The sequence below is a fragment of the Sminthopsis crassicaudata genome, chromosome 2 (assembly GCF_048593235.1).
Source record: "Sminthopsis crassicaudata isolate SCR6 chromosome 2, ASM4859323v1, whole genome shotgun sequence".
Taxonomy (NCBI): Eukaryota; Metazoa; Chordata; class Mammalia; order Dasyuromorphia; family Dasyuridae; genus Sminthopsis; species Sminthopsis crassicaudata.
In genome coordinates, this window is record NC_133618.1 from 335,686,311 (window position 1) to 335,710,235 (window position 23,925).

The window sequence follows — 23,925 nt, forward strand, 5'->3', positions numbered from 1 at the left end:
ATGTAAAACTTAAGGACATTTATTTAAATACTCTAATACTGATTATAAAATTCTATTGCTCATCTTTCCATTATGTTCTTCAGTTCTGTGCATTTAAAAGCAATTTTTGAAGAGGTCTCTTAATTTCTGACTTATTTTTCCCATAAACCCTTGACAAAATTCTTGGAATTAATGAAAACATTATGAAAATCAATTTAGTCTCTCCTTGAAACAAGTTTCAGTGTTTTTCCTCAAATACCAGTATTTTTATGAATTAATAATATACATATCATTTGGTCTGTGAGATTTTTATTTCTAATTTCTTATTGAATATATTTGTCCAATGGAAGATGTTCACTTGCTAAATTCATTCATTTTGTATTTGCACAGATTATCAACAAAAGATCTAATTATATAAATTTTGTTATGTCTAAAAGTCATAATATTTGGAACTTCAGTAGTCAAATAGAAAAGACTTTCTCTTGAAAAAAAATTATATAAATATACGTGACTTTTTTGGTTGTTGCTTTAAACAATTTGTCTCATTTCTCTTTATAATGATTAAGTTATTATTTGGGATAAACACCATCCATTTTAAGATTGCAAAAATATATATGAAATACATCTATATTTTTTTGATTGGCTCCTTCATTTTATAAGAGTCTTCCAATCTCTTGCAGGCATGAAATTTTTATAAGCCATGCCAAACATCATTGCCATCAAAAACCCATTCTGTTTTCATAAACTTTTACATACAACTCAGCTATTTGTTCTAAGCACTTTTGGCATCTTATTGTTGAAGCTGAGTTTCTGATTAACAATGTGATTTTGAACAAGTCATTTATCCTTTATCATCTTCAGATGATAAAGAAACTTTCAGCTCTAAACCGAGGAGAATTAGATGACCTCTGAGTTCCCTTCTAGCTCTAAATTTATGCTCTTACCAAAAAAAAAAAACAAAACCCTATTTGGTTTATCAACTTTTTTCATTACAAACTGAACTACCATCAACAAACAAAAATGTCCAAATATATAAACCAGATACAAAATGATTCTGCATAAAATTTTATTTTTCTATTTATTTTCAAATGTTGACATTTGTTTTCATAAAGTGATTAAAATAATACTTTTTTTAAATTCTTTGTCCTTTTTGACCTTTGATATCTTTTTCAAAATATATTTTGAATATGTTATTGCTATTATTACTGCTTTGACATGTTTTTGAAAATACCTTTTGAATATTTTGTTATTGCTAATTGCTATGATCTAGTTAATATCCTTAGCAAGTTTACAATTCAAATTCTCATATTAGTTACTATCATGCTTTTATTCTATATATAATATTCTACATACTACTACATAGTAAAGAACATAGTTACTTTTTTGTAGTTAAATAAACGTAGTAGAACATAACCTTACACTCTGTAGGGTAATTGAAATTGTCTCTGTACTACTACAGTAACAAATGGGACAATGGAAATAATGTATGTCTCATCCTGTTCTTTGATTTTGAATGCTCCTGGTAGGTCTGAACTTTGAAAGCTTTTTGATACATGTGCCATGGAGATACAGTGTGGAGATTGCTTATATTGGAAATGATGATATCTATTAAAATCACTGTTTTTAAAGTTTTACATATGTGTTATAATTGAGTCATTATAGATGATAGTTCTGACTGGGATAATAGTCTTGTTCCTTTATAGTTTTATGGTTGAGTGCTCAAGGATATTTGAATGTCTCTATTTATAGCAAGAGATTTTGTTAAATATTATTACCTAAAAGATTGTAAACTTCCAAAATGTACAGTTCTAACCACTGGGCCATATTTTGCTCACTTTTTGATATAGATGTACAGTTGTTTCCTTGTATGAACTATGTTAAATGTTCAGGCTGTCTCATTTAGGATAATGCTTCTGTAATTTCTAGTGGCAGTCCTAAACTGATCTTGTAAACCCATTCCATTTTCATAAACTTGTCTGTTCAACTCAGCCATTTGTTTGAAGCTCTTTTAGTACCATATGTCAAAGCTTAGTTTATGCTGATGTCACCCATGAAGGATGATTCCACTCTTGCATCCTCACAATATATCAAGAAGTAAACTACCCTGTTGGTATGAGCACTGGCTTTAGAACCAGAGGAACTTGGGTCAAATTGTGGTTTCAGTTTCTTCTTCTGTAAAGTGAGGCAGCTAAATTAAATATTCTGTAAATTCCTTTCCAGCAAAAAGATATTTGGTGAAGAAATGTCTGCTTGATTCAAAAGTTTTTCTCTAATTTTTCTAATTCTTTATTATGTACCTTGAAAATGTCTATCAATCAGTCCTCTTCTTCCATCTTTAAACTCTTAAGGAGTTTTAATCTTTGCGTAGCTTCCTTGGGGCCACAGACCTTGTGTTTCCTTAATATTGAATTGCTTTGGGGCAGCTAGGTGGTGCAGTGGATAGAACATCAGCCTTGAATTTAGGAGGACCTGAGTTCAAATCTGGTCTCAGACACTTAACACTTCCTAGCTGTGTGACCCTGGGCAAGTCACTTAACCCCAGCCTCAGAGAAAAAAAAATTGATTTCTAAGTTATTAATTGTTAAGTTATTAATCAAGACTTTTTGGTTCATTGCCAGTACTTAGCACAGTGCCTAATACCACATAGGTGCTTAATAAATGTTTATTGATTGGTGAAAATGTGGGGTCACATTTACGTCAGAGTAGGAGCTGATAAAGTGTTTTGTTAGTAAATTGTAAGGCCTGGTAAAACATTTAAGCCAATAACTGTGGATTTTATGTGGCTTTATCCTTGGTTAATTTTGTAGATAAGACTTTAACTTCTTCCTTTTATGTACATATCCAGTTATTTATTCCATTAAGAGTATCTAAATTTTGTAGATTGATCCAGCTTATATTTTCATTGTGCTAGAATTCTTGCAACCATAAAAACTATCAGAAATTTTTTACATTCTCCTCTAATTTTGCTTTTTAAATCTCTGCCAAAAAAAAAAGGACTTGGATTAACACTAAGTTGTTTTATTTTGTTCTTTGGGCTATTTAGTTAGGCACTAGACCAAAAAGACCCAAATTCAGATTCTGCCTCAGACACTTAGTTGTGTGTCCTTTATTAAAGCTTTTTCATTTTCAAAACATTTTTTCATATTTTTATATTTCAAAACATTATGCATGGATAATTTTTCAACATTGACCCTTGCAAAACTTTTCATTCCAAATTTTTCCATCCCTTTCCCCCACCCCCTTCCCTAGATGGCAAGTAATCCAATATATGTTAAACATGTTAAAATGTTAAATCCAATATATGTATATATATATATATGCACATATATATATATACAGTTATGCTGCACAAGAAAAATCTGATCAAAAAGGAAAAAAAATGAGAAAGAAAACAAAATATAAGTAAGCCACAACAAAATGCTATGTTGTGATCCACATTCAGTTCCCACAGGTTTTTGGGTTTTTTAGATGCAAATGGCTCTCTTCATCATAAGATCATTGGCCTCAATCATCTCATTGTTGAAAAGAGCTATGTCCATCAGTATTGATCATCATATAATCTTGTTGTTGCTGTGTACAGTGATCTTCTGGTTCTGATCATTTCACTCAGCATTAGTTCATGTAAGTTTCTCCAGGCCTCTCTGAAATCATCCTGTTGGTTCTTTCTTACAGAACAATAATATTCCATAGCATTCATAGACTATAACTTATTTAGCTATTCTTCAATTGATGGGCATCCACTCAGTTTCCAGTTTCTGGCCACTACAAAAAGGGCTTCCACAAACATTTTTTGCACATGTGGGTCCCTTTCCCTCCTTTATGATCTTTTTGGGATATAAGCCCAGTAGAAATACTTCTGGATCAAAGAGAATGCACAGTTTGATAGCCCTTTGGGTATAATTCTAGATGCCCTCCAGAATGGTTGGATAAGTTCACAACTCCACCCAACAATGTATTAGAGTCCCAGTTCTGTTGGAGGGGATGTGGAAAAACTGGGACACTAAAACATTGTTGGTGGAGTTGTGAACTGATTCAATGTCTCTTTATCATAGTTTCCTCAAATATAAAGTGTGGATAATAATAATATCTACCCCTTTAGGTTGTTATGAGGATCAAATGAAACAATATGTATAAAGCATTTAGTACATAATAGGTGCTTAATAAATGCCTCTTTCTTGCCTTCCTTTTGACTCCTACTTATATTGCCTTAACCTTTTGCCTTTTGTCTTTTGCTTATTAAAAGTATACAGAATTTCTGATATATCTTTGTCCTCCATTTTAATCCAATCACTACTACTATTTCAAGTTGGGGCCATCTATAACCCCCTGCCACTCTTGGGTTTTTTTTACAGTCATGAACAATTTAATCCTGCCATCAGATTGACCACGATCCAACCCAGTTAATAGTAGAGGTCTTTTGGCCAGCACTTCAAAATTATTATCTGGCCTTCATAGCTAATAGAGTGCTCTTAAGGTAATAGTGTTCTTATTGTTACTTACGTACATGATCTGGACTTGAATTCCTTTAGTCAGCCATCATCTTTCTTGCCCAGTGACAAGGATAACTTGTTGGATTTTATTAGTACTAGTAATAATTATCACAAGTGCCAGGCCTGGAGTCTAAAGGACTTGAGTTCAAATCTATTCTCAGACACTTAGTAGCCATGTGACTTTGAGCAAGTCATTTGCCTCAGTTCTTCATCATCTGTAAAAATAAGCTGGAGAAGGCAATTCCAATTTCTTTACCAAGAAAAGCCCAAATTAAATCATGAAAAGTTGAGCATGACTGGCACCACTGAATAATTATAACATTCATGTTATTTATACAGGGTTGGAAATGAGAATAGCATGTATTTCAGTTTACTTGTTTGCAAAATGAATATTATTTTGTGAGTTTGAGAATTGTTTAGTTGAGAACAATATATATGAAAATGTCTTGAAAAGTATAAAATGGTATGTAAAATATAAATTGATATTATTATTAATTTAGACTGAATGATAAAGGACAACCAAAGCACTCAAATTTGGGACACGAGAAAATTGCCTAAACTAAAATTTGGGAGTAAAATTTGATTTCCCAATTGTCCATTGGTGAAATCATTGTGTCCTAGATTTAGAGCTAGAAGGAATCTTGTAGGTGATTATTCCCTTTTTTGATGAGAAAACCAAGATGAAGTGGCTTGTCCAAAGTCACGCAGATAATTTCAGAGCAGGGATTCAAAATCAACTACTCTAGTTCCAGATCCTTTCTTCTTTCTACTGTATTATCTGGGTTAAGAAGACCATGACAAAGCTAAAGTTAATAGATTAATATTCTATAGAGCCACAGACTGGGTGGTCTGTAGAATGTCCCAACTGGGACTTCATATTAAGAATGATTGAAGAGCATTATATTCAGCTGCTGTTCATTCTTCATTCTCAAAGAGGACCAATGACATTGTGAGTGTGATTGTCTTGACTTGTACATGGATTGGATATGATTGGGGCAGAAATGTGCAAAGCCATCAGCCTTTCTTTATTCCAGGATCATTGAAGTTCAGTGCCAAGGGAAAGGTCAAGGCAACCGGTGATCACCCAAAATGCACAGAAAATATTCTATAAAAAGGCAATTTCTACATGATCTCTTTTAAGTTATGATTTATCACTCTGATAAAATTATTTCCAACATCTACTCTTTATCCTGTGCAATTCTTGCTAGTGAATATTGGAAAATTTTCCAATGGGAACATAATCAAACCAATAGAATTCTGCATATGGTTCTTTTAATATTTCATGATAACCCTTATGAGGCTGTCTACTCTCCAGTCCCTTTGCCTCTCAGTTCTCTGCTAGGCTACCAGTCTTGCACTAGCTATATTTTCCCCTTTTCCCCATCTCTCCCCAACTGTAATAGTTCTCTCTATACCACCCACTTCTTTTTAAGTTCCTACTCTATTATATTGCTCATCTTGCCTTGGGCCAAATTTCAGCCTTGGATGCATGGTAGAGAAAGTTGAAAAGAAAAGTTAAGAATTATACATTGCTGAAGTTTGAAAAGACTTTAAAGGACATATATCCAACTTATTCGTGTTACTTATGGAGCAAGTGGAGGTCTGGAGGTTATATAACTGACCCAATATCAAACAGCTAATGAGTGACAGAAGTAAACCTAAACTTCAGTTCTTTTCATTTCATCTTCACAAAGTGAATCCTGCTATGATTTATGACACAAATATTTAGCCATTTTAATTTATGTTCTGTCTGATCTTTTCATGTCTGTTATATATTGAATCAGTCTTTCTTATTTGTATGTCTACATTGACAGCATCCATTGAAGCAGGATAAACCACTTGAAAATAGAGACCACATAAAATCATAGATTTACAGTTGGGAGGGATCTCAGAGACACTAAACTAATTTCCTTATTTTTAAAGATGAAGAAACTGAGATCCAAAGATATTATGTCCTGCTTAAGGTAAATAGCACTGAATAAATTCAAATCCAGGCTTCAATGTGAAATCCAGCATTCTTTCCACTATTCCTTATGATACCATCTCTTCAGCTTTCCTTTCATTGTGCTTAAGAGAGAGTTATTATATATAAAGAAACTTTGGGGGGGTTCATTTTTATGTTTTATAATATGTGTGACCATGGGCATAGAATAGGTAGATCAGCTGTATCTTTTCTGAAAAGACATACAATAACTAATGTGACTCTTTTCCAGAGGATATCTCATTCTTCAGAGCTTATTTGGATGAAGGTTAAGGTGAGGACTGGGATTGTCTGCATCATTTAAACCACTGACTTACAAAGGAGTTTCTAACTCAGATTTGGATTAAAACAACCTGGATTCATATCACAAATTTTCCACTATTACTTAAAGAAAAGCTTTGGGTCTCAGTTCCTCAGATGTAAAATTAAGAATTTGGATTAGATTGGGGATTCTAAACTCAGGGTCTGTGAACCTATTTTGAGACTAATAATAATAGTAATAATAATAATAGTATTTTAGTATAATTGGTTTCCTCTGTAGTTCATTTATTTTATGCAGTTAAAAATATCATTTTGAGAAGGGTTTGAGAGAGACTTCATTAGGCTTCCCAAATGGTCCAAGATAAAAAAATAGATTAAGAACTCCTGGATTAAATGATAGACAAAGTTACTCCCAGCTCAAAATGTATAGCCCTATTATGATTCACTCTTTTCAGCTAGAGGCCCACTTAGCACTGGATCAGCATTAAGGGTAAGGATTTAGGGCAGGACAGTAAGCCTAAATCTGATTTAATTTCACTTTTGGGGATTCTAGGGATAACAGGAAGTCTGAACATGTTGTGGAACTTCAGATCCACACTTGATGTTCCCCATCGGGTGAAGATTGCTAGAATCAATCCTCATTGATATTCACCAAATTCTGACCTTGTTGCATGCCATTTTCTAAGCCCACACCCACCAAAGGGGAATTACTCAACAGAATTTTTTCTTAAGGCCAAATAAGGCCCCCACAAAAAACGAGAGGAAATGAGCTAATAATATCAGCATTATTTTCTTTTTATTTCTTCTTTCAAATTAAAATGAGGGGGATTCCCCAAAATATGAGAATATATGGCGAATAGAAAGTTCTTTCAAATAACTAGAATACTCCCCCAAAAGTCAACAGAAACTCAGGGTGCTGTTGGAAAGTCACCTCACTCTTTGCTTCAGATAAGTGGGTGGTCGATGAAAGGTGAGGAAAAATGATTTCTCCTCCCAGTATACCTCAAAGACTAAAAAAGATTTAGCCCTTGAAATTTTACTATACAACATACCACAGTAGGAAAGTTTGTTCCATATCTGGTTAAACCTCAAAGCTGTCTGAAATTAGTCTTCTTGTTTTTGTTTTTTTGTTTTGTTTTTTTTTCTTTCCTAAACTCTTGCTGACCTGAAATATCCGTTTGGCTGCCTTCTGGCTGCTAATTGCACACAATAGGCAAATGCTCCAAATTCTAAGGTGTTGTGAGCACAGCTTGCAGTTTCAGCTCAGTACATGTAACTTCCTGTTGGGGGCCAAAGAATACACAAATGTTCTGGGGAAGATGGAAATGTCACACTCCCTCTGCTCCCGTGGCTCTGGTGACTGTCAGCAGCTCCCAGGCCCAAGAAGCACAACTTGTTAACCTCCTCCCTGCTCCTCCTTTCAGATCTGGGCCACCAGAATACTATGTCATCTGCTTCTGTCCTGCAGACCATCTGACGTCTTCCACTTGGGTCCTTCTGCATGTCTGGATGAGCCAAGAAAAAAGACCTCCTCTGTGGACCTAACCTGCTTAATGGAGCTCAGTGTTTATTTGAGCTAAAAAGCAGGATATGTCTAGCCTGTAGTATATTTCCTCTGAATGTATGTGGTTACGGCAGTGACAGAAATATAGGAAAAACTCCAGTTTCTTTGTGAATGACTGTGGGTTTATACTGACTGCCTTATATATCTGGGTGCTTTTTCTGTCAGTTTTTTTTTTTTTTTAAACACAAGACTTTCTTCAGGTTCACTAATAATAGCTTGGCTATATCTACACAACTTCATTTTAAGTCACTATAAACAAGCTCTTGATTTAATGCACAGATAGATTACTTCCTGCTGCAGGCCTCAGAGCTCTGACAGGATGTAGAGGTTGTGTTGAAGATACAACCATCAAACCACCTGCTACCAGTGATCTAGGCTATGAAACAAAATGGACAGAAAGTACTGTTTATTTGTTGTTATGAAGTGGCTGAGCCAGAACTCTCACCAGTGCATTGTGATTCCAAGACCAAGGTCTTTTTACTATATAAGTACCTGATGATCAGGTAAGATAGCACAGTAGTTAGAGTGTGAAGCTGTAGGCATGAAGTTTCAAGTTCAATTCTCGCCTCAAAAACTTATTGTTTGTAACCCTGAGCAACTCATTTAACTCTCTTTGCCTCAGTTTCCTCAGCTGTAAAATCATCTAGAGAAGGAAATATCAAACCATTCCTATATCTTTGCAAGAAAGCCCAAACTGTATTCAGAAAGAGTTGGACATGACTGAAAAGCCTGAACAGTAACAACTACAATAACAACAATAACCACTTAATGGGCCTCACATTTCTTTTTTTTATTAAGGATTTTTATTTTTCAAAACATGTGAGTGGACAATTCTTCAACATTAGCCCTTGTAAAATCCTGTGTTCCATTTCTTCTCCTTCCCCCATGCCCTCCTCTAGATGGCAAGTAGTCTAATATATGTTAAACATGGTAGAAATATATGTTAAATCCAATATATGTATACAATTTTCGTGCTACACAAGAAAAAAAAAAAGAAAAGCAAAATAAAATGTAAACAAACAACTACAAAAAGAGTGACAATGCTATGTTGTGATCCACACTCAGTTCCCACAGTCCTGTCTCTGGGTGTAGATGGCTCTCTTCATCACTGAACAATTGGAACTGGTTTGAATCATCTCATTGTTGAAGAGAGCCATATCCACCAGAAATGATTGTCATATAGTCTTCTTGCTGTTGTGTATAATGATCTCCTGATTCTGCTCATTTCACTCAGCATCAGTTCTTGTAAATCTCTCCACACCTCTCTGAAATCATCCTGCTGGTTGTTTCTTATAGAACAATATTCCATAACATTTATATACTACAATTTATTCAGCCATTCTCCAATTGATGGACATCCACTCAATTTGCAGTTTCTTGCCACTTCAAAAAAGGCTGCCACAAACATTTTTGCACATACAGGTCCCTTTCCCTCCTTTAAGATCTTTTTGGGATATAAGCCCAGTAGAAATACTGCTGGATCAAAGGGTATACATAGTTTTATAACTTTTTGAGCATAGTTCCACATCGGTCTCCAGAATGGTTGGATCCATTTAGTTCTACCAACAATGTATTAGTGTCCCACTTTTCCTGCATCCCCTCCAACATTCATCATTATCTTTTCCTGTCATTTTAGCCAATCTGAAAGGTGTGTAGTGGTATCTCAGAGTTGTCTTAATTTGCATTTTTCTGATCAATAATGATTTGGAGCACCTTCTCATATGACTAGAAACAGTTTCAATTTCTTCATCTGAAAATTGTTCATATTCTTTGACCATTTATCAATTGGAAAATGGTTTGAATTCTTATAAATTTGAGTCAGTTCTCTATATATTTTGGAGATGTGGCCCTTATCAGAATCTTTGAATATAAAAATGTTTTCCCTGTTTATTGCTTCCCTTCTAATCTTGTCTGCATTAGTTTTGTTTTTTTAAAAAACTTTTTAACTTAATATAATCTAAATTATCTCTTTTGTGATCAGTAATGATCTCCAGTTCTTCTTTGGTAACAAATTCCTTCTCCCTCCACAGATCCAAGAGATAAACTATCCTATGTTCTTCTAATTTGTTTATAACATCATTCTTTATGTCTAGATCATGAATCCATCTCAACCTTATCTTGGTATATGGTGTTAGATGTGGGTCAATGCCATTATAGTTTCCAATTTTACCAGCATTTTTTGTCAAATAGTGAATTTTTATCCCCAAAGCTGGGGTCTTTGGGTTTGTGAAACCCTAGATTGCTATAGTTATTGATTATTTTTTTCCTGTGAATCTAACTTATTCTACTGATCGACCATTCTATTTCTTATCCAGTACCAAATGATTTTGGGTCATCACATTTCTAAAGGAGAGACTTGAGACACAGAGAGGCTAAGAAAGTTGACCACAGCAGCAAAGCTAGAAATAGAACTTAGGGTCCACTTCCCACACAGGTATCTGCTTTTGCTAAACCTAGAGTTTCATTCTCTTACTACAACCATTTTAAAAGGGGAAAAGCCAAAACTTTTCACATTTTCTCAAAAAAAAAAAGATAAAGTCCCATATTTCTCCAAGATGGAAATTGCATTTTGCCATACTATATCATCAGTTCTTTGTTCTAGCACTGGCATTTTGTATGTGCTAAAATGAAGTAAGAGAAAAAAGTAATTTTACAAGGATGGAATGACTTGCAGATTTTCCTATTATAGCAAATCTAAGCCAGTAATACTAAAACGAAATTTGTTTTTGTGACTGTCGAATTTTGGAGTATTTGGCATCATGTTTCTGTATCAAAATATTTATATAAAATTGATGGTCTTATATTTTAGTGATGCACATACTCCTTCTAGTGGTACAAGTTGTAACTTATGAATATCTTCTCATTTTGCATGATTTTTCTCTTTATTCAAATCCTATGGGGAGGCAGAAATGGGAAGATCCACCTTTGTGGACGCCCTCTCTCTTGTCTTCTTTTTCCTTCACTCCATAGTGCAAACTGTTTGTTAGAGAGGACTGAATGACATTTGGTTGAATTGAGAATCACCACCTCTAATCCATCTGGTGAACTAACTAGAAGACCACCAGATTTTATCATGTGCTCTGCCACTGTGTCCTGAAGTCCTCCAGGTCTTATAATGAGCCTTCCAAACTCTTAGGTATTGTCATCTAGACTTTGCCATCAGCTCTCCCACTGAAACACTTAAGATTTATAATTTCAATCATTTTAATTTGTTTTGTTAGATGAACATTTTGAGAACTTTCTCACTTTTTATATTTCATCCCTAAGGATTAGTACAATGCTTGGTACATGTTAAATTCTCAAAAAATGCTTTTTCCTTCATTTTTGTCCCTTCCCTCAGATAAGTCCTTCTCAGAAAGTCCAATTAACCTTCTTCTGTCTCTTGACATTGTGTTGTAATCAGTGGTGCACATAGGCCATCCAGGAAATCATTGATCCAGTTTCTTTTTTCAGGAAAGCATTTATTTGATAATATTTTTTACATCACTTCTCCTGTTCAATTTTTATTGCCAATATGCTGCAAGTAGCTCTTGTCTTGGATGCTTTACCCCAATTATCCTTTAGGTAACCATCAACTTTAGTTTTTTTTTTTTAAAGTGTAGTATATTATGCTTTTTATTAAATCAAAAGGATATATTTGGACTTTAATTTCCAAGAGTTGCTTGAGGTCATTAAAATTTTTAATTAAATGATTAAATTTTAATTTAACTTAATTAAAAGTTTTTTCCTCTACATAATCAATTCTTGGTCCATTTCATTGTCCATTAGCAATGGCTTATCTGAGTTACATGTGTTGGTGAACAAATTCTGTGATGTCCAATCATGCTGTATCATAAACATTCTTCATTTATCTAGTTTTTCCTGGGTTTCTGGGTGTTCTCTGAAGCTTCATGATTTATCATATGAATCCTTAATTAAGTCATCACTATATCTGTATTATATTTTTCTTTGTTTCTTAAAAGCAAGTTAGCCAATTAGAAATTTATTGGTAAACCTAAGGTTATAACTCTGAGTTCCTGACTTAAAACCCCAATTGGGAGTTAAGCCTTTTTTGATATGTGGAGAACAACCTTAACTTCATGAAAATTATAGTACAGTCGGAAAGACTTAAAATAGGAGCTTGGCAATTGATAATATATCTGTCCAATTGGGATGGTGGAGCGAAGTGCAGAGAGCTTAACTGTTGAGTGATGTTTGTTTGTTTTTTTTTTTTTTTCATCCACAACAACTTTAAAAGATTAGATCTACTTAAGCTTGAAGAACCTGTGATCTCCATTGGCATAGTGAGTCCTCATTTTGTTGAAGTCATGAATCTTCTAGGAAGTTTAATTGACTTCAGAGACTCATCGCTGCTATGGCTGACAACGGAGATCACTTTCACATTAAACATGCTTTAGGACTAATGGAGGTCAGAAAAGGCTAATGATTTCACAACCATGGAGAAATCCTTCCATGGATGCTCTCTTTACCCCAGCAGATCTTCAGGTCATCTAGAATTGGAAGGTTTGGAAAACCTCCTGAGACATTGAGAGGTTAAAGGACTTGCTCAGAGTATGACATAGGACTCTGAAATTAGGTCTTCCTGAATGCTAAAGAAAGGAAAGGAATAAGCATTTATTAAGTGCCAACTGTGTATCAAGCACTGTGCTAAGCACTTTACAAATATGATCTCATTTGATCCTCACAACAATTCTTTAAGGTCAGTGCTATTACTATCCACATTTTACATTTGAGGAAATAGGCTAAGTTGACTTGCCCAGAGTCACACTAGCTAATAAGTATATGTTTTAACTAGATTTGTACTTGGGTTTTCTCTCTCTTCATTTATACCATTCAGTCATTTCAGTTGTGTCTGGTACTTTGTGACCCCATTTGGGGATTTCTTGGCAAAGATATTGGAGTGGTTTGCCAATTCCTACTCCAGCTCATTTTACAGATGAGGAAACTGAGGCTAGCAGTGTTAAGTGACTTTGCCAGAGTCAAACAACTAGGAAGAGACTGCATTTGAATGCAGGAAGATGAATCTTCATGTCTTTGGGCTAGACATTCCATCCACTGTTCCCTCCAGCTGCCAAAAAACTCAAGGTCCAGTTTTTTTAAGTGAAATTTTCTTTAACTCTGCTCTCTTTTAACAGAGGAAATTCCCAGTTGTAGCTTCGGACAGTTTTTTGGTTCCAAATCAAAAGTCTCCTGTATCTCTTTTTGGAAAATAGTTATTTGTGATTTGATTATTTTATCATCTTTCACTGACACTTTCTTGTTTGTCCCCCCATCCCATTCTCTTTTACAGGGAAATAGAAATAGCCACATAAATCACTGCACCTAGCTGTACTATGCATTTTGTATTCTGAAACTTTTCTGATTCTTTGTTTTAGATGGTGACACCTTTAGGGTAGGGTAGGGGAAGAGAGAAGGAAGTGGATGCTTAGTAGGGAGTTAGAAGTTGCCCTGAAATAGCTATCATTGCCTTATTGACTTTCCAAGAGAGACAGACAGACCAGCAGAAATAAAGGAAGGATGAGAGAGACAGATGGAGAAGGGAGAAAGAGGAATCAATAGTATCAGCACAGATACACCAATATTGTTAAGAAATTCCATTTCCCTGTGACCCTGTTATGGGTTTTCTTAGCTAAGATACTGGGATAGTTTGCTATTTCTTTCTCTAGGTCATTTTACAGATTTTACAAAAGCAAGTGGGTTAAATGACTTGGCCAGGGTGACACAGCTAATGAGTGTCTATGACCAGATTTTAACTCTTAAATATATTTTTTTATTCCAAACCCAGTATTCTATCCACCCTGTTACTTAGTTGGCACATCACTAATTTTTTAAAGCCCACTATTTGAATTCTTGGGCAGCTAGGTGGTGCAATGGGTAGAGTATCTAGCCTGGAGGCATGAAGACTCATTTTCCTGACTCAGGCACTAATATTAACTGTGTGATTCTGGGCAAGTCATTTAACCCTGTTTGCCTCTGTTCAACTGTAAAATGAGCTGAAGAAGGAAATGGCAAATCTTTCCATTATCTTTGTATTAAAAAAAAAAAGACAAAATGGGGTCCCAAGAGTCTGAAATGACAGAAAATAACTGAACTATTTCTTTATGGATACCTCTTCCCCATGGAATTTTGTTGTCCAAGCCTGTTTTACATTTCGGAAGTGAGATAAGCATATGTAGTTGGGTCACCAAATATTGTCAAAAAGACAGTAAGATTTGTTTTGCCTCATATGCTTTTCGTTTTTGTAGTAGTTCTTGACAGCTAATTGTTATCTATTAGAATTTGATAATTAAGCAATTCATAGAGCAGCTTTTGTGTGTGAAAGAAATGAGGTTTGTTAGCATTTTGTATTATAGGTTAATTTAGGTATAATTTTCCATCTTAGAGAATATCATAGCAAAATCCAGAGAAATTGTTTCTCCAGTATTAGACAGTGGAATGCTAAGTCAGAGCTCTTTATTCTACTTAGCTTACTGAACCATACTACTTTGCTGCCATAGTGGCAGTGAAGGGAGGGGTGGATAGCTACCTCTTTCTAGTTATGGTGCTGATCCTGGACAAAGAACTGAAAGTCTGCTCTACCTCATTTCCTTGATGTGGAAAATGAGGTTAATAATAATGGTAGCTCCTACTTTTTGCTATAATTCTGTGAAGTAGATAGTAAAAATATTATACCCAGTTTAAAGATGAGAAGACTTAGCCTCATATTTAAAGTATTTGTCATTTACTTACCTCAGGGAAGATCAATAAAAAAAAATAATAATAAGTTGTTTGTCGCACTTTGGTGCGCTGTAGAAAAAGCCTTGCCATAAATAGAATTGAGGGACCTGTCCTTATGACAAAACAACTGCATAACATGATCCAAGTGGTATGTTAGTCAATGGTTAGCAACTGGCTGTCTAAAATAATCCATTTTTTATTAAGAAAAATCTCAGGTCCTACCTTTTAACTTTGGGTAATGACAGTTGAGAGGGGAGGGAGGAAGAGGAGTTGAACTTTGTAGACCACATTTTATTACATTTCTTTATGATATGTCAAGCCAAAGAGGAAGTTGGGCCAGCAGTTGTATTAGTAATAAATGTTGCTTGGGGGGGAGACTTTCTTCTATCAAAAATTAAAGGTTTCATTCTCCCTCAAGAGATGGAGAGAGTAAGTTACTTCATGCTAGGAATCCAGACTTAACAGCTGAACTATATTTAGGTTCCTTTTATTTTGAGATATAAAATTCTGAATTCTAGCAAGCATGTCTTCTTTCTTTCTTTGTGCCAATTATAACCACTCTAGCCTAGATTTATAAAAGATATTTTTAAAAATTGCTATCTTTAATAAAACAGAAAAAGTCAGTCTAACAAAACTAATCAGTACCAAGCCATGTGTTCCAGGAATGAATGAATGTATGAATGATAAAGCATTTCAGTGTTATTGTTGTTTAGTCATTTCAATACTTTGTGTCCCTATTTGGAGTTTTCTTGGCAAAAATACTGGAGAGGTTTGCCATTTCCTCGTTAGCTCATTTTATAGATTAGAAAACCCAGACAAACTAGCATTAATTGACTTTCCCAGAGTCACATAGCTACTAAGTATCAAAAGCCAAATTTGAACTCAGATCTCCCTGATTCTAAGTTTGCACTCTATCCACTGGGCAAACTCATTTAAGTACTTAGTATGTGCCAAACACTGTGTTATATGCTGCAAATACAAATGGAAACATTTTTGACTTTTTAAGAGCTCCTCACACTGTAATTGGGATAGACAACACAAAAGATAGTTCATTTGTCAGGCTTCCTTTAACTGTGAAAAAAGGAGGAAGGAACATTCTCATAGATACTCTTTAGAATAATATTTGATTATACTAAATATTCAGCCTAAATTATTTTATTCTAATTTAGATTACTTAGTTATAGTCATTTTATGTGATTGTGTGAGTATATACATGTGTGTGTGTATTTCTTCCTCCGTTGGTACTGTTCAGCTCACTTTGCATTAATTCATCTAAGGCTTTTGTGTCCTACATACTCATAACTTTTTGTGGCAGTACTATTACATATATGCATCCCAGTTTAACTGGGGAAAATAAAAAAAAACAACTACTTTATTTCTAGCATTTTGCTTCTTCAAAAAGTATGTCAGTGTTTTACTGATGCAGTGGGAGATGGTGGGATCAAAGATTTAGCTCTAGAAGGGACCTACTAGGTTACCTAGTTCAAGTTTTCAGTAATGTCCAATTCATCATGACCCCAATTTTGGTTTTCATGGCAAAGATATTGGTCTCCTTTGCTTTTCTTTCCATTCTTGTAATTTTTTACTGTGTGAATTAATATGCCTTTTTTTTTTTAACCCAGTACTCCTAAAGACAAGAAGTATTATAACAGGAGCAGAGCTGCTAGACAAATCCATTCATAGCAAGATGATGAATGACTGAATTTTTTTATTATAGCTTTTTATTTACAAGATATATCCATGGGTAATTTTACAGCATCGACAATTGCCAAGCCTTTTGTTCCAATTTTTCCCCTCCTTCCCTCCACCCCCTCCCCTAGATGGCAGGTTGACCAATACATGTTACAAATGTTAAAGTATAAATTAAATACAATATATGTATTCTTGTCCAAACAGTTATTTTGCTGTACAAAAAGAATCAGACTTTGAAATAGTGTACAATTAGCCTGTGAAGGAAATCCAAAATGCAGGTGGACAAAATTAGAGGGATTGGAAATTCTATGTAGTGGTTCATATTCATCTCCCAGAGTTCTTTCGCTGGGTGTAGCTGGTTCAGTTCATTACTGCTCTATTGGAACTGATTTGGTTCATCTCATTGTTGAAAATGGCCACATCCATCAGAATTGATCATCATATAGTATTGTTGTTGAAGTACATAATGATCTCCTGGTCCTGCTCATTTCACTCAACATCAGTTCATGTAAGTCTCTCCAGGCCTTTCTGAAATCATCCTTTTGGTCATTTCTTACAGAACAATAATATTCCATAACATTCACATACCACAATTTATTCAGCCATTCTCCAATTAATGTGCATCCACTTAGTTTCCAGTTTCTGGACACTACAAAGAGGGCTGCCACAAACATTTTTCTACATACAGGTCTCTTTCCCTTCTTTAGTATTTCTTTGGGATATAAGCCCAGTAGTAGCACTGCCGGATCAAAGGGTATGCACAGTTTGATAACTTTTTGAGCACAGTTCCAAAGAATGACTGAATTCTTAAGAGATCAGTAAATTGAAATGTGACAATTTAGTAGGTTTAAGCAAAATATAAACCCAGAGTGAGCCTGAAAGACTCATCAGAATTTGGAACACAAACTAATCTCACAATTTCCTTAATCTAATCCTTCTTGGATTATATTCCTTATAGAGACCAATTGTTGAATTAACTGTGCCTAACTGGGAGAACAGAGGAGGTCTCCTCATTGGAGTTTATTGCTACTTTCCTTTCATTCTCATTGGTAAATAGTGTGATAGAGCAGAAGCAATGGGTGGACAATCAATTCTTTTCCCAGGGACGTCAGATGTCCACAGAATGACAACAACTGTGCAACTGTCTATATCCTGGTAGTTGAAATAGCAGAGTCCTGCAAAAGTTATGGCTGAGAAAGTCAAGAGACATGAATTGGCTTCTTTTACCAACTTTTCTTCATAAATATAGTTAATAATAACCTGTTTAAGACCCTGAGAACTGCAGCCAGTGCTCTGGCACAGGCACAGCTGGGGCAGCTCTCTTAGTAGTTCAGTGAAGAGATACTGGTTTAGACTTGGAGCAGTGATTGACAGACAGGTTGGGGCGGGAGGCAGGCAAGCCCATAAGGGAGAGATACTGAGACAAAGAAATGAGCACCCAGAAGTAGAGCTCTATCCTCCAAGCTCAGTTTAGAAGGTTCAGGTGCCCCAGTACCCACCAGGCTATGTATGCCTAAAGCCCTTCGTTTTTCTAGATCTGATAAAAACACAGGGCAAGTCATACATGGAAGTGCCAGGGAATATAGGAAAGAACTTAGTAATGGTGTTATTGCAATGACTCATGACTTTTTCTGATTTTTGATGAGAGGCTAAATAGGCTTCTTGAATAGCAGTCATTTTTATTCTAACTTGAAAATCCATAGATCTTTTTGTTTAGTTTGTGATTATTTGTAATGGATACTACTTGAAAATGCTTCTTTTTTCTCAATTTGTTGAATGAAACTTCTAAAAACACACAAACATCATGCTGTTACATTCAAATCAAGTAAAAATATAACACTTGTTCTTTCATATTTACCTCTTCATGATCTCATTTGGGTTTTTTGGCATAGATATTGAAGTGTACTATCACTTTTTTCTCCAGCTCATTTCAGAAATGAGGCATTTTAAGATTAAGTGATATCCTCAGGGTCATACAATAGAAATCTGAAGCTGAATTTGAACTCAGGAAGATGTTTTTCTGACTCCAGGCCCCACACATCTACTGCACCAATTCCCTGCCCTACAAAAAGTAATTATTTATTGCCCTCTAAATTCCAAGTGCTGAGCTTGTTACTTTGTTCTCAAGAAAGATCATTGACATCGGCAGGATGTATCTTGACTTGGCAAGTGAATTGGATTTAAGTGAGATAGAGCTGTGCTAAGTCACCATCCTTTTTCTCTCCTCCAGAGTCACCAGGGTGGTGACAGTCTTAGAGAGAAAGGGGAGAATACAAAAGAAGTTATGAAGGCAGGTGTTATTATTAGTAGAAACACTATGAGAAAGCTCTGGTATCTTTTTCTTTCTTTCTTTCTTTTTTTTTAGCATTCTGTCATTTTATTTTTTTTTTAAGGATCTTATTTTTTTAAAGCGAGGGTCAAAGTAGTTTGAGTTTGTAGGAACTATTGTTAATTTTTACCCCTTCCACATTATCACATAAGAAAAATTAAGTCCTCTATTTAACTCTCGTTCTGGTGTTACCGTAGATAGTAGAGGTATACCTACAGGTTTACTTTTAGGTTTTGAATAATATAATTTCATTAGTTAAGTGGCAAAAGAGTCCATCAGGGGCTCAAAGCAAATTTCCAAGCAGTCTTGACATAAAATAAAAAAATGATTTAAATATCCAGTTGAATGTATTAAGTATTTATTAAATGCATTTCCTGAAGATAGAAAGTTGTCCTTGTCAAGGATCTTATGAAGGATAAGCACAGATGTGTGTGTGCGTGTGTGTGTAGACAATTAATGAGTGATATAGCCATGGCTTTAATCAAGGTAGTTTCCCAGTTGAATTAGTGCTTTTTCTAGTATATTCTCTTAAGCTTCTCATATTAATTGATTTCCCACTGGGTGCTGATTAAATTATGAGTATTTCACAGCCTCAATTATATAATGATCAACTAGGATAGACTTAGCTCTTCTCAGCAATATGGTGATTCAAGACAATTCCAATAGATTTGGCATAGAAAACGCCATTTGCATCCAGAAACAACTATAGAGACTGAACGATGTATACTTTTTTCACCTTACTTTGTTGTGCTTGTTGTTCGCTTTTTCTTTCTCATGTTTTTTCTTTTGTTCTGATTTTTCTTTCACACATGAGCAGTGCGGAAATGTTTTAAATGATTGCATATGTATAATCTATATCAGATTGTTTGCTGTTTTGAAAAGGGGGGGATAAGAGAGGAGGAAAAAAATCTGGAACTTAAACTCTTACAGGAATAAATGTTGAAAATATCTTTATATATAATTGAATAAATAATGTACCATAGAGAAAAATAAAAATTTTAAAAAGCTATGAACGTTTCAGTCTACTTGGTAGCTATATTTCTCATTATTAGTTAATAAAATAGTCATTCTGATTAATTAATGCTATTTTTGGTTAATGTGAATCTAACCACCTCACTTTGATCACTCTTGTGAACTAATAAAATGAAGGCCTAAGCATGAGACAGTCAGAACCAGATCTTTGAAAGGAAGCTCAACCAGTTGTGTATGGTACAAACACACACACACACACACACACACACACACACACACACACACACACACGCTGTTCTCCTTCCTCTACTCTTCTCCCTCAACATTCATGTTTCTCCCTCAACAGTATGTTTCTCTTAACTATTCTGAACAGTATGTAACACTGCCTAATCTTAAGTCAGGAGGGAAAATTTAAAGACTTTTATAAGCTCTTGTCCTAAAAAGATTCTTTATGATGCTGTTTCTATTTGAAATTAGATTGCCCACAGATAAAAATGTCAGTATTAAAGGCTATTCACTTGAAATATGAATGAGTTGATGGATTAAAGATAGACAAATACATATCTATTTTCTCTTTTCTGAAGAATCATTTCTTCTGGAAAACAGGTCAGATAATCAGATGAGATAATACAAATTTTATGGTGACATATAAATGTTTATGATTGATGGTGGTTGTGTTGTCTGAGATGCTGACAGCTTCTAGTTATGGAAGAAATGTTCTATCCTTAGCAAATTTAAACACTTTGTTAAAGTTTAGTGGTCTATTTCTATACAACAAATCAGAGACCACAACAATCTACTATTCATAAGTTATTTCTATAGATTAATCAGTCACTCATAAACTTAATTTAACTGTGTCTTTTAAAATATTTTTCTTTTCCCTTTCTGGTCCCTTTAATTCCTTCTCTTGACCCCACCATACAGTCACTCTCTCTGCCTCCCATTAAGATGTCACAGGTACAGGATTTATAATGTGTCACTGCCCTCAAGAGACAAGAGTAGAAGTGTGGATGAAAAGCTTTTCAAACATCAACTTGGTGCCAGGGAATGGAGATGATTTTTATTTTTGTTCAAGTCAGAGTCACAAAAGAAACCAATACTGATCCTTGAGATGGGACTGAAGCAACTTGTTTAATAGATGTTCTATGTACATAGTTACCCAATGTTCAGTGGTCTTTCTGAAGAAGTATTTCCTCTGGATTAAATGAAGGGAGCGTTAGATATTTTTATAGCACAGTGCCTGGCACTAATAGGTGCTTACTAAATATTTGTTGATTGATTAATTGACTAATTAACTGAACGATTGATGCCCAAGATGCTAGTAGATTTCAGCTACGTTCAGCTACATCTTACCTATGGAATAGATGAAGTTTCTGTAGTGTTTTGAAGGTTTATAAAATATTTTCTTTATCTCCTTGGTGCTTCACAACAATCCTACAAAGTAGGCACTTAATTTTATAGGTGAGGAAACTGAGATTTATGTATGTTAAGGAGTGGTCTGTATATGATCACTCAGTTTTGTAAGGATTAGAGATTAATACTAACTTTTTACGATTGCTATAAGCATCATGTAATTTTCCCATTCAATATTTAAACTTGTAAATCATGAAATGAAACTTTTGTATAACTGTTTTCAAAGATTGTGTTTTTTTAGTGTGGCTAGTGGGGAAACACTACATGACTGTATGTATACCAATGTTATTTTTATGGCTTCAAAGTCTGTTGACAGAGACTTTAATAATAACCATGTGATATAAACTGATAGAGCAACATTATCAGAAATTTCTGAATTTTACTCGAGAAATTATTGCTTTTTCTAAAAATCAGAGAAAATGACATATTTGTTCTCTTTTAGCGAGATAAAAGTTTAAGCTTTAACAAGTTACCATCCTCCCTTTACAGATAAGGTTAAAGAAGAAGGAAACTAATAAGTCTGTAAGATAAAAGGTACTTTCCCATGAAGAATGATAATGGTACAATTTTTCTAAGTAGGATTGTTATTATTATTATTGTTATTATCATTATTAAACACCATCAACACAATAAATTTAGTCAGTCAACAAGCATTTATCAAATGCCTACTATGTGTCAGACATTGTGCCAGAAGCTGAGAATACAAAGAGAAAAAACCCTTGTCCCCAAAAAGGTAATAGTCTATTGTATTTTATGGCTTGAAGTTACAATTTGTTTGTTTTAAAACACAAATATAGACAGGACTGAGGACTGAGGTGTTTTCTAACTTTTCACCAATGTTCTGTCAGATTTACAAGGCAAAACCTCTTTCAATTTGAAATTTTGTTTGTTTATAATTTAAATCATACTTCTATTTGAGTTTTGAGGCTAGGAAAAACCTACCTGAATACCTACTATTTCTGCGTCATCAGTAGCTGACAGACAGCATAATCTGTTTTAGCCTAGAGATAAAGTCGCTGAAAGTCAGAGCCAGGGCCTTCCTGCTGATGTGGCTATCATTCTTCACCTAGGTTACAATCTGCTTTCTGATAGCTCTAATAATTAATTTGGTTGTTTTCTCCTTCTTTCTTCTACTGTCCCTACCCCCACCCCCAAACTTTCTCCATGTCTGTTCACAGGTTATCTTGACGAATCAAATTACAACTCATCTGAGCAGAGACCTCACTACTCAGGCAGACCTGGTGTCTCCAGCTGATGATTTGTCCCTGTGGGGAGGTAAGAGATCTGTCCTATGGAGGCTGAAACTTGACCCTGACATATATCTCCACCTGCCTCTCAGCATCCTGTTAATAGTTGAGGGACATGGTTAGTAAATTCTGGACAGTGAACTAAGCCAGAGCTTTGTGAATTTGTCTTCTTCATCTTGTTCTATATTCGATACCTTTCTGGAGACTCCCTTCTCTGTCTGAGAACCCCCTATTTGGTGCCATAAGTAAACCATATTCAAGAGACACCCACCATCTAGATTTGTATTTTATTTGGTTTTTATCTCCAGTGCTTTCCCACTATGCTTAGTGAACTGATATGATTAGCTTTTTTTCTTTTACTTGAATATAGTCTTTGACCACACATCAGCTAAATTGATTTCCATATAGAATAAATTATAATGTTGGCCACTTTTGCGAATGTCCTAAAACATATATGCAGCCCAGCAGTAACCAAATAATGTAGACATTTATGTTAACTCTGTACAAAAAAAAGATTTCAATAATTCTTCTGTATATAAAATCTACAAATATTGTCCATACTCAAGAAATTATATTCCAGATAACAATAAATCTTAGTAGAAAGATGAATTAGATCAGTTTGTGGTTTGGGGATTTTTGGTTGTTTAGTCAATTGCTTTGGATTTGGAGTTAGAAAGAGTTGAATTCACATTCATACCCTTAAATATCTGTGTGACCCTAGGCAAGTGACTTAGCTTCTGTCTGCCTCAGTTTCCTTCTTTATAAAATGGGAATAAGAAAAACACCTACTGAAAATCTCTTTACAAACATTATTATTATTATTTTAGATCTATACAGAAAGAATAGCATTTAATTCATTATTGGATAAGATGCTTATGTTGTTGTTCAATCATTTTCAAGCATGTGAATCTCTTTGTGACTCCATTTAGGGCTCTCTTGGCAAAGATACTTGAGTGTTTTGTTATTTCTATGGCTCATCTTGCAGATGAGGAAACTGAGGCAAACGGGTCAGTGACTTGCCCAGGGTCACACAGCTCGCTTGAGACCAGATTTGAAGTTAGTAAGAGGACACCATCTCACTGCCCTTCCGATGCTTATAGATTGTGTCCTAAACTGGGTTTTCAGAAATGTGAACAGAAATCTTCAGGGGCTAACCATTGATTAATTAGCGAGCCCAACCCCCTTCACAACTGATTACAACTTTCTTATTCAAACCTTATTGTATAAGGTCATACATTTATGTTTAGTTATTCAGTCATGTGTAATTCTTCATGACCCAT

The 23,925-nt window shown here is 34.8% G+C and overlaps 1 protein-coding gene across 1 annotated transcript in view; it reads left to right on the forward strand.

The window, feature by feature from the left end:
* The window catches only part of RAD51B (RAD51 paralog B), a 784,849-nt gene that overhangs the window by 497,550 nt on the left and 263,374 nt on the right, over nucleotides 1-23,925 (forward strand). The window contains exon 8 of the mRNA XM_074290461.1: nucleotides 22,577-22,673. Coding sequence (XP_074146562.1) covers nucleotides 22,577-22,673 — 97 coding nt within the window. The remainder of the gene's footprint in view (nucleotides 1-22,576; nucleotides 22,674-23,925) is intronic.